Source organism: Ostrea edulis, chromosome 9 (assembly GCF_947568905.1).
Source record: "Ostrea edulis chromosome 9, xbOstEdul1.1, whole genome shotgun sequence".
Classification (NCBI taxonomy): Eukaryota; Metazoa; Mollusca; class Bivalvia; order Ostreida; family Ostreidae; genus Ostrea; species Ostrea edulis.
Genome location: NC_079172.1, coordinates 44,076,959 through 44,088,004, shown reverse-complemented (window position 1 = coordinate 44,088,004; position 11,046 = coordinate 44,076,959). Strand labels below are relative to the sequence as shown.

The 11,046-nt window shown below is 35.5% G+C and overlaps 1 protein-coding gene across 1 annotated transcript; it reads right to left on the bottom strand.

Annotated features, from left to right (window-relative positions):
- Window positions 1–595: 595 nt before the first annotated feature.
- On the bottom strand, window positions 596–10,879 carry LOC125660125 (uncharacterized). Its single transcript, XM_048891966.2, has 5 exons — window positions 10,765–10,879; window positions 9,321–9,359; window positions 7,817–8,005; window positions 2,427–2,903; window positions 596–2,236 (listed from the first exon to the last, which is right to left on the bottom strand). The coding sequence occupies exons 1-5, from the start codon at window positions 10,877–10,879 to the stop codon at window positions 1,956–1,958; spliced, it is 1,101 nt and encodes a 366-aa protein (XP_048747923.2). The 3' UTR covers window positions 596–1,955.
- Window positions 10,880–11,046: the final 167 nt, after the last annotated feature.

Genomic DNA, 11,046 nt, shown 5'->3' with positions numbered 1-11,046 from the left:
ACATTCAAATAAGGAATATGTAAGCAGATCCAAACTACCTGTAATTTGATATAAAATTGCCAAAAAAAACAATGGAAAACTTCATAAATTCAGGGGGTTTAACTTTCAGAAAACAGACAGCCCATGCGTCGAGCGAATTTATATTCTAATGCATTTTCATCCGCGTGCGGAAGGCCGGGGTTCGAATACCGGCCGCGACAGACCTAAGTCATGACAGTTCCATCGCCAAACGGTCGGCGTCAGGTGTGAATGTCACGGATCATCGGAGATGACATAAAACATTATGTGTGGAATATGACTAGATGTAGTACATATACTGTACATGTAATGTAGCTGCAGAACTGTAGCTCTCTGAAAAAAATATTTTGACATAACAGAGAGCTACAGAGCCACCCCTTATAAAAACCTTCGATTTACGGCGCACAAAAAGCTGCGCACGGTTGAGGCCTTATATCGTTGTATTCTTGAGTTACTGTCTCATAAATTTAATATCGAAAAATTCTTAACATATTTTCCTACTATACTTGTGTCTAAACATACCTTCAAATATTCATTAAAGCCCCACACGACCTGAAAACTCCCAGTTTCAAATGATTTCGTTTGTTGACGTAGCCATGTTAGGTAGCCGGTCAATTCGAATCCTGGTTAATTTCCATAATGCACAATAACGTCTAGATGTGAACTAATATCCCCACAAATATTTTAGCTAAATATTTTAAATAATATATCATCCCAGTGCCTTTAAATAATAATTATTCAAATAGCTAAACTCACGGCAATGCGGCTTTCATTAGTCTGGTGCGGTCTCCATCCCTGCCACACGAGTGTTAAGGACTTTAGTAGCATTTTCATGAATCAAGAGCTTATTTTACCTTTAGAAAAACTTTATTTTTTTTAATTTCTATAAATTATTCGTATTGATAATAAATGAAGAGCGAATACATAACATATAACGAATTTTATGAATATATACTAACAACAACAGGGTACGAACTGACCTGGCTACCTAACATGGCTACGTCAACTAACGAAATCATTTGAAGCTGGGAGTTTTCAGGTCGTGTGGGGCTTTAATGAATATTTGAAGGTATGTTTAGACACAAGTATAGTAGGAAAATATGTTAAGAATTTTTCGATATTAAATTTATGAGACAGTAACTCAAGAATACAACGATATAAGGTCTCAACCGTGCGCAGCTTTTTGTGCGCCGTAAATCGAAGGTTTTTATAAGGGGTGGCTCTGTAGCTCTCTGTTATGTCAAAATATTTTTTCAGAGAGCAACAGTTCTGCAGCTACATGTAATGGAGTTAGTTGATCAAAATATTACTTGAGCAACGATTTACACTGGCGACGAAATTGACGGTTACAGCGGCTTATCGGGTCACGTGTTCATGCGAGAACTCGCGAGGTTTTCTCAAATCAGAAAATCCCACTTTTAAGTATATGTTCATAGAATTGCATGAGTATCAGGAATTTGGTTTCGCGGAACGATCTTGGTCGGTCACATTGCCCGATATTCAATGAAAGACCTATAATGAATAAGAGCTGTTTTCCCCTGTGTCATAGAATACCAAACGAAATATGTCGTTTATTTGTTTGCTTGATGACCCTTCCAGAATTTTCACTCATACTGACACGTCACCAAGTTTAGGTGAGGTGTCACAAATTCAGAGATGTTCATGACGCACTGGGCCGTAGCAGTGTACAGGCTCTTTAACATGCCAACGCCTGCTGCAACAGGAGACCTTTATTATTCAAGGTTTTATCCGAAAACCCTCGACTCGTAGTTTCTAAATGCCGTGTGTTTTACAGTCACTAGTCATACGTTTAACATGGCTAAGGAACGAACGGGGCTTGAAACCACGACCTTCCGGTGAAGAAGCGAACGCTCTAACGTACGTGCCACCTCGACTAGTAATCTTGAAAGTATCGACGATTTTCAAAACAAAATGTTCTACGCGTACGGACCATATCTGAAATGTCTGTACAGAGTGGGTACATCCGACAGCACCATGAACATCACGATAAATACCAGGATTCCTATGCCGAGAATGGATCCCACAGCTTTGGCCGCGGGTCGGGGATCTGCGGCGGAAATCTTTTTGTTCGTCTCGCTAGATAAATGAGATTTTTCCACTTTTAATTGTTTTGTTATGACATCTATTTTGCTTTGGAGTTCTTCTTGTGACTTGATAATAATCTGATTTCTCATTCGGCTACAAGGACACTTGCACCCTGTAAATACAATTATTGCATGTCTGCATTGAAGGTTCAAACACGATCAAATTGATAGGATAACTTTTTCAAAAATCTTAAACAACTTTTTTTTAAAAATTTAGATATGAATATATCGGCGATACTTCATTGAAAACCACTTTGGTTGTGACAATCTAAACTGCGATGTATAATTTCATCCAAAACATACTTTTACAAACAGGCAACTCTCCTCTCCATTGGCCATCAGCTCCACATACTTGACCTAAAGTGCCATTTATAAATCGGTAATTATTTGCACAGTCATACCGTATCCTTTCCCCTTGTGGAAACGTTGAATTGTCAAGGTTGAGAATAACCGAATCGAGGGGAAAGACATTTAGATTAGCTAACTTGGACAGTAGTTTCGTTCCGTTACAGGATACAGGTTGTGTGACTCCGGAATCACCTATGGTTGTTATTGTGCTTTCAGTAGTAGAACTGCGAATTGAGTTAAACCGCTCTGATGAAGAGATGATCTGAGTTGTAAATTGTAACGAGCTCCGTGTCGTGTCCAGTGAAGCGCCGTGTGTGGTAAGTGGTGTATCTAAAGATTCTGTCGTATCGAGAGACGTGATGGTGGAACGTTTGGGAGTTACAGGCACACTGTTAGAGGTTGATGGAGTGGATGTGGTAGATGATGTTGTCCCTGAAATAGAAGCAAAGAAGGATTTTAATTAATAAAATTCATTAATGAAAAAATGTTAATCATGCAGTCTACAAAAGCGATTTTCTCCCCAAATGTTTAAAATCTTCAGACCAAGATCAAAGTTTCCTTTTAATGCACGTGACTTTAAACTCCTGAAAGATGTCATAAAAGGACCAAAAATTTACATCTTAGTCATATACGCATTTTGTTTAAAATCGGGCAATTTGAAGTCGTTTCTCAGAGAAATGTAAAGCAACAAAATCTAGCAAATGATGATGAATTTAAAAAGGATCAAGATTTTTTTCTTCTGAGGATGTGACCAGTTATTATTTTTCAAACAACAGCTGAAAAGAATACAACCATAAAATACATTGTATGAAGTAGTATAATAATTAATGATAAAACAATGGTTTGAATTAAGTTTCAACAAGATAATTTTCTCCCTAAAAGACTTTTCCTAGAACATTGTACCCCGTCTGTGATACATCCTTGACTCAACGCCGTGAATATGAGATTAAACTACTGATGAAACATCTCAGAAAGGCGTCAGTATGAGATTAAACTACTGATGAAACATCTCAGAAAGGCGTGAGTATGAGATTAAACTACTGATGAAACATCCCAGAAAGGCGTCAGTATGACATTAAACTACTGATGAAACATCTCAGTCTCTGAGTATGACATTAAACTACTGATGAAACATCTCAGAAAGGCGTCAGTATGACATTAAACTACTGATAAAACATCTCAGAAAGCCGTGAATATGATATTAAACTATTGATGAAACATCTCAGAAAGGCGTGAGTATGAGATTAAACTACTGATGAAACATCTTAGAAAGGCGTCAGTATGACATTAAACTACTGATAAAACATCTCAGTCTCTGAGTATGACATTAAACTACTGATGAAACATCTCAGAAAGGCGTGAGTATGACATTAAACTACTGATAAAACATTTCAGAAAGGCGTGAGTATGACATTAAACTACTGATAAAACATCTCAGTCTCTGAGTATGACATTAAACTACTGATGAAACATCTCAGTCTCTGAGTATGACATTAAACTACTGATGAAACATCTCAGAAAGGAGTGAGTATGACATTAAACTACTGATAAAACATCTCAGAAAGGCGTCAGTATGACATTAAACTACTGATAAAACATCTCAGAAAGGCGTCAGTATGACATTAAACTACTGATAAAACATCTCAGAAAGGCGTGAGTATGACATTAAACTACTGATGAAACATCTCAGAAAGGCGTCAGTATGACATTAAACTACTGATGAAACATCTCAGTCTCTGAGTATGACATTAAACTACTGATGAAACATCTCAGGTAGGCGTGAATATGACATTAAACTACTGATGAAACATCTCAGAAAATCGTCAGTATGACATTAAACTACTGATGAAACATCTCAGAAAATCGTCAGTATGACATTAAACTACTGATGAAACATCTCAGAAAGGCGTGAGTATGACATTAAACTACTGATGAAACATCTCAGTCTCTGAGTATGACATTAAAAAACTGATGAAATATCTCAGTCTCTGAGTATGACATTAAACTACTGATGAAATATCTCAGTCTCTGAGTATGACATTAAACTACTGATGAAACATCTCAGGAAGGCGTGAGTATGACATTAAACTACTGATGAAACATCTCAGTCTATTAGTATGACATTATACTACTGATAAAATATCTCAGAAAGGTATGAGTATGTCAGAATAGAGGCATGGGCACGATTTGAGCTGAAACTTTTCTTATTTTATTTTTCCATTTTTAATGTTAAGAATACTTAAGTTAAGTAAGGTATTTCTAATGGTCAGCTAAAATTTGAATGTTAGTTTTCAAAGTACATGTACGTGAGAGATACAGAGGTCACAATTTTTTTTGTAATGTAAACAAGGCTCGTAGCATGTTTTTGTTTACATAGGTTAAATATACTAGGAAAAGTTTCGTTTATAGCAGATTTTTTTTTTTCAATTTACAAGTTAATTCTAAAAATGTATATATAGTTTTTAGTGTTTGGAACATTTCATTTTGTTTTAAACATGCTATTTTCTATTAAGTAATCTATATGTAAATAAAACATGGTACGAGCCTTGTTTACATAACAAAGAATTGTGAGTGGTATCTCACTTGTAACTCGTACATTTTGGTTGACCATTATGCATACTTTAGTTAAGCATTATAAACAATATAAATAGAAAAATGAAATTTGAAAATCTTCAGTTCAACTCGTGTCCATGTCCCTTTAAACTACTGATGAAAGATCTCAGAAAGGCGTGAGTATGACATTAAACTACTGATGAAACATCTCAGAAAGGCGTGAATATGACATTAAACTACTGATGAAACATCTCAGTCTCTGAGTATGACATTAAACTACTGATAAAACATCTCAGAAAGGCGTGAGTATGAGATTAAACTACTGATAAAACATCTCAGAAAGGCTTCAGTATGACATTAAACTACTGGTAAAACATCTCAGAAAGGCTTCAGTATGACATTAAACTACTGATAAAACATCTCAGAAAGGCGTGAGTATGACATTAAACTACTGATAAAACATCTCAGAAAGGCGTCAGTATGACATTAAACTACTGATGAAACATCTCAGAAAGGCGTCAGTATGACATTAAACTACTGATGAAACATCTCAGAAAGGTGTGAGTATGACATTAAACTACTGATAAAACATCTCAGAAAGGCGTCAGTATGACATTAAACTACTGATGAAACATCTCAGAAAGGCGTCAGTTTGACATTAAACTACCGATGAAACATCTCAGTCTCTGAGTATGACATTAAACTACTGATGAAACATCTCAGAAAGGCGTGAATATGACATTAAACTACTGATGAAACATCTCAGTCTCTGAGTATGACATTAAACTACTGATAAAACATCTCAGAAAGGCGTGAGTATGAGATTAAACTACTGATAAAACATCTCAGAAAGGCTTCAGTATGACATTAAACTACTGGTAAAACATCTCAGAAAGGCTTCAGTATGACATTAAACTACTGATAAAACATCTCAGAAAGGCGTGAGTATGACATTAAACTACTGATAAAACATCTCAGAAAGGCGTCAGTATGACATTAAACTACTGATGAAACATCTCAGAAAGGCGTCAGTATGACATTAAACTACTGATGAAACATCTCAGAAAGGTGTGAGTATGACATTAAACTACTGATAAAACATCTCAGAAAGGCGTCAGTATGACATTAAACTACTGATGAAACATCTCAGAAAGGCGTCAGTATGACATTAAACTACCGATGAAACATCTCAGTCTCTGAGTATGACATTAAACTACTGATGAAACATCTCAGAAAGGCGTGAATATGACATTAAACTACTGATGAAACATCTCAGAAAGGCGTCAGTATGACATTAAACTACTGATGAAACATCTCAGAAAGGCGTCAGTATGACATTAAACTACCGATGAAACATCTCAGTCTCTGAGTATGACATTAAACTACTGATGAAACATGTCAGAAAGGCGTGAATATGACATTAAACTACTGATGAAACATCTCAGAAAGGCGTCAGTATGACATTAAATTACCGATGAAACATCTCAGTCTCTGAGTATGACATTAAACTACTGATGAAACATGTCAGAAAGGCGTGAATATGACATTAAACTACTGATGAAACATCTCAGAAAGGTGTCAGTATGATATTGAATTACTGATGAAACATCTCAGAAAGGCGTCAGTATGACATTAAACTACTGATAAAACATCTCAGAAAGGCGTCAGTATGACATTAAACTACTGATGAAACATGTCAGAAAGGCGTCAGTATGACATTAAACTACTGATAAAACATCTCAGAAAGCCGTGAGTATGACATTAAACTACTGATAAAACATCTCAGAAAGGCGTCAGTATGACATTAAACTACTGATAAAACATCTCAGAAAGGCGTCAGTATGACATTAAACTACTGATGAAACATGTCAGAAAGGCGTGAATATGACATTAAACTATTGATGAAACATCTCAGAAAGGCGTGAATATGACATTAAACTACTGATAAAACATCTCAGAAAGGCATCAGTATGATATTGAATTACTGATAAAACATCTCAGAAAGGCGTCAGTATGACATTAAACTACTGATAAAACATCTCAGAAAGGCGTCAGTATGACATTAAACTACTGATGAAGCATGTCAGAAAGGCGTGAATATGACATTAAACTACTGATGAAACATCTCAGAAAGGCGTGAATATGACATTGAACTATTGATGAAACATCTCAGAAAGGCGTGATTTTCTCTGAAAGTCTTGATCAGAACCACGCTTTGGATTACTAGGTTGGATATAGCTACTATGTAAAACTTATACGGTACCAAGTTTGATGCACCAGAAGCGCATTTCGACAAATAATGTCTCTTCAGTGATGCTGAAGCCGAAATTTTGGAAAATCGAAATAACAATAAACTTGTAGGAGCTAAAAGGAAAACTAGAGTGCCAAAACACCTAGAGCCAAATTCGTCCAAGGATAAGAGCTATGCATGAGGGAGATAATCCTTAATTTTGAAATGAATGTCTAAATTTTATCGCAGCAATTAAATATACATCCGTATTTTCAAGCTAGTAACGAAGTACTTAGCTACTGGGCTGTAGAGACCCTCGGGGACTAACAGTCCACCAGCAGAGGCCTCGACCTATCTCATGAATTAGAAAAAAAAGTTTAAATATCAACAACGATCGAAAGTAATTTTTTAAGTATTGGCAATTGATTAGTTATCTGCAGTACTTCATTTCCTTGTGATTAATTATTGAATGAAACAAGAGTAATGTGATAAACTGTGATAATCATACTGGATATTAACTCACTATCATTAGATAATGTATAACAGTATCGTAGAATTTTACCTGTGCAGGTGGGTCGTGCTCCACTCCAGTACCAGTAACTAATCCAATATCTTCTACACGTCAGTCTGGTGTTACTCGGGGTATATCCATTTATGCATTGAAAGTCAACGATCATTTTTCTTCCGGAACATTGATGAGTATAAGTCAACATACTTTCATCGTATGGTAAATCTGGACATGAAGTACGACCTGAAAGTATCGACATTCCCGGATTTCAACATATTTTATTGTTATTGCAATTGGTTGTCGTCCGTCGTCGTGCACCTGCGTTAATAATTGAACAATTTTAACTTATTGATAACTAACGGTCCAATTGTTTTTATATTTGGCATGAAGCATCTTTGGGACAAGGGGGAACATAAATTGTAAATTTCAGGACTCCAGAACTCTTGGGGTCCTAGGGGCGGGGCAAAAACTGTCCAATTTTCAAAATCCTCTTCTCAAGAACCGCACACGTGTAAGAAAAGCTAAATGTATAGTGATGTAGAACAGGAAGGCCTCTACCAAAATTGTAAATTTCATGATCCCCGGGGTAGGGGTTCTGACTTCAGGGCGGAGCCAAACTTACTATGACATCTTTTTAGTGTTATTGATACTAAATTGAAACTAAATGGATATTTAGAAAGAGCAGGTAGTCCTTTACCAAAATTTGAAATTTGATGATCCCCGGGGTAGAGGTTCTGACCCCAGGGTTGGTCCAAACTTAGTATATAGTATTTATCTGTAAGTTTGCTGATACTGTATAAAATCTAAATGTACACTTAGGAATAACAGAAAAGGATGTACAAAAAATGGTAATTTTACAACCCAGGGTTTTGACTCTAGGATGGGTCCAAATTAGTCTTATCTTTTAATGTTAATACACCTATTATATTTTTAAAGCCTTTCATCCGTGTATGCTTTTTTAGGGCAGTGAAGTTTTAAGAACACAGCTCACAATATAAAAGCGGGGGTAAGTCCGAGAAATCTCGGATTAATAAGAAAATATGCACCCAGTTTTCAGTCCTGACTGATCTTTACCTGTTTTATTTTATTTTGTGCATGTACTTATTGTTTGATCATTTCTACCGTCAATACAGTGTTCATAGTTATTAGAAATTTCCAAACTTTTTCTTCCAGAAATGCAGACAAGCTTTGTGCAAAAAAATCAATTATTTTATTTAACGTATCGTGTGGTAAATAAGATTTTTTAAAAGTGAAAAAATCTTATTAACGATCAACGATTCCAGATTGATAAAAGATAATCTGTACACTAAAACTTGCCTATTTGAATGAAAATATCCTCACTCATCATATGATTTAAAAATATATATATTTTCAGAAGTATGTTAGTAGTCAATTATTCCTGAGAACGAGCGCGATAATAATTCAAAATACGCTGAAAAGTTGAAAATTGTCATGTTCTATCACAATCGAGATCGTTTTTAATCTTATCGCATTCGACGCATTTTGCATTATATTAATTATATTCTCTGGCTTTCGATACTTTACAAGTCATACTTACTGCATTGGTCTCTGATCACATCTCCAAAACACAGCGTGGCTAGAAAAAAAATGTAATCAATTTAAATATATTGTAAAATTACCAATTTCTATGGGATTTTTAAGGGCCCCATATGAAATGCGGGAGCCCTATAGTAGTCACATTGTCCGTTCGTCCGTCCGTCAACACTTTCTTTGTGACACGATAACTCAAAAAGTTTTCATTGTACAGTTTTTAAATTTTGTATAGAAATAATTTACAATAAAAGGAAAACACCTATAGATTTTGGGGTCAGTACCACTGTCTAAAGGAGATAATTCAATTTGAATTATGATGTATTGATTTAGAAAATTTACAAAAAAAACCCACCCCAACCTCTACAACATTTTATCTCCCTCTTTCTCTCTCTCTCTCTCTCTCTCTCTCTCTCTCTCTCTCTCTCTCTCTCTCTCTGAATATATACAAAGCACTAAAATTACCAATGACAAGGACAACCAGATTGTCAAATATTCGGGACGACCTGTCCCTTCTTCAGGACAAACGAAATGAATTACATAATAGGGTCAATATTAACGGAGAATAATACATGTAACAAAACTACATAAATACACCTAGCACTACAACTTCACTTATATATACAAACGTATTTACACCACAGACTAGAAGTTTTTAGTTTTTAGGCTTGCCAATCAATGTTAAAAGCGGAGCGAATTGGAACATGTTCTATTTGTCCAAAGAGCTGATCCACAATGTATGAAGTAGTAATTATAGACTTAATTAATCTCGGGTGGAATGAGTTAACCATATTACGTTGATAAATAGTAAAGTTAACTCGTACCCGGAGAGATTATATATTAACTATGTATGAAGAATAAATAATTAATAACTAGTAAAAAAAAAAAACAACTAATAATAAAGATAATATATGTATATAAATGAACACTTTAAAAATAAAGTATATGATAAGAAATAAACAAACATTTAAAAGAACAAGTTTATATATATAAACAATGTGGACCAACTATAAAAAAAAAAAAAACAAAAAAAAAACCAAAAAAAAAAAAAAAAAAAAAAACACCAAAGAATAAACAGCCTAGGAAATCGAACCAACATCAGACATTCCAGTACTGATCATGTCTAGGGTAGATGTGTAAAAACAAAACCAAAAAAAAAACCAACACCATAGAATCACGGAAACTATGGTGCAATATTTTGTAACTGCAACCTGTAACAGGACTGCTAAAACCCTCAGTGTCTGAACTATATTTGCATAATTGACATCTGAGGTCTGAGCATGTTTTGAAACCTCCATTGGGCAAATTTTAAGGGCTATCCATTTTAGTCGACCTTACTATCATGTCCTTCAGGTTTCTGAGGCGTCTGAAGGATGCCATCGGTAGTTCCTTAAAAACACTGGCCATTCGTTTGTTGGCATACAGAATGGGCAGGTGTTTTCTCAGAATACCGTTGAAGTTTTTGAGGACGGGATGATACGTAGTGACTAAAAGAACCCTGTCATTTTGAGATTTCTCTTTACACTGGAGGAGGGACTGTCTGTCCTGTCGTGACATCTCATCCATCGCGGACTGTAAGTTGCAAGAATCATACCCTCTGTTAGTGAGATGAGTTTTGAGGATTTTTCCTTGTTCTTTGAAAATGGTAGAAGTAGAGCGGGCGCGGCGGATTGATTGAATATTGGTACTCTAGTTTTGTTTTATGCAGTAGATAGAATATGCGGTCTCATCCG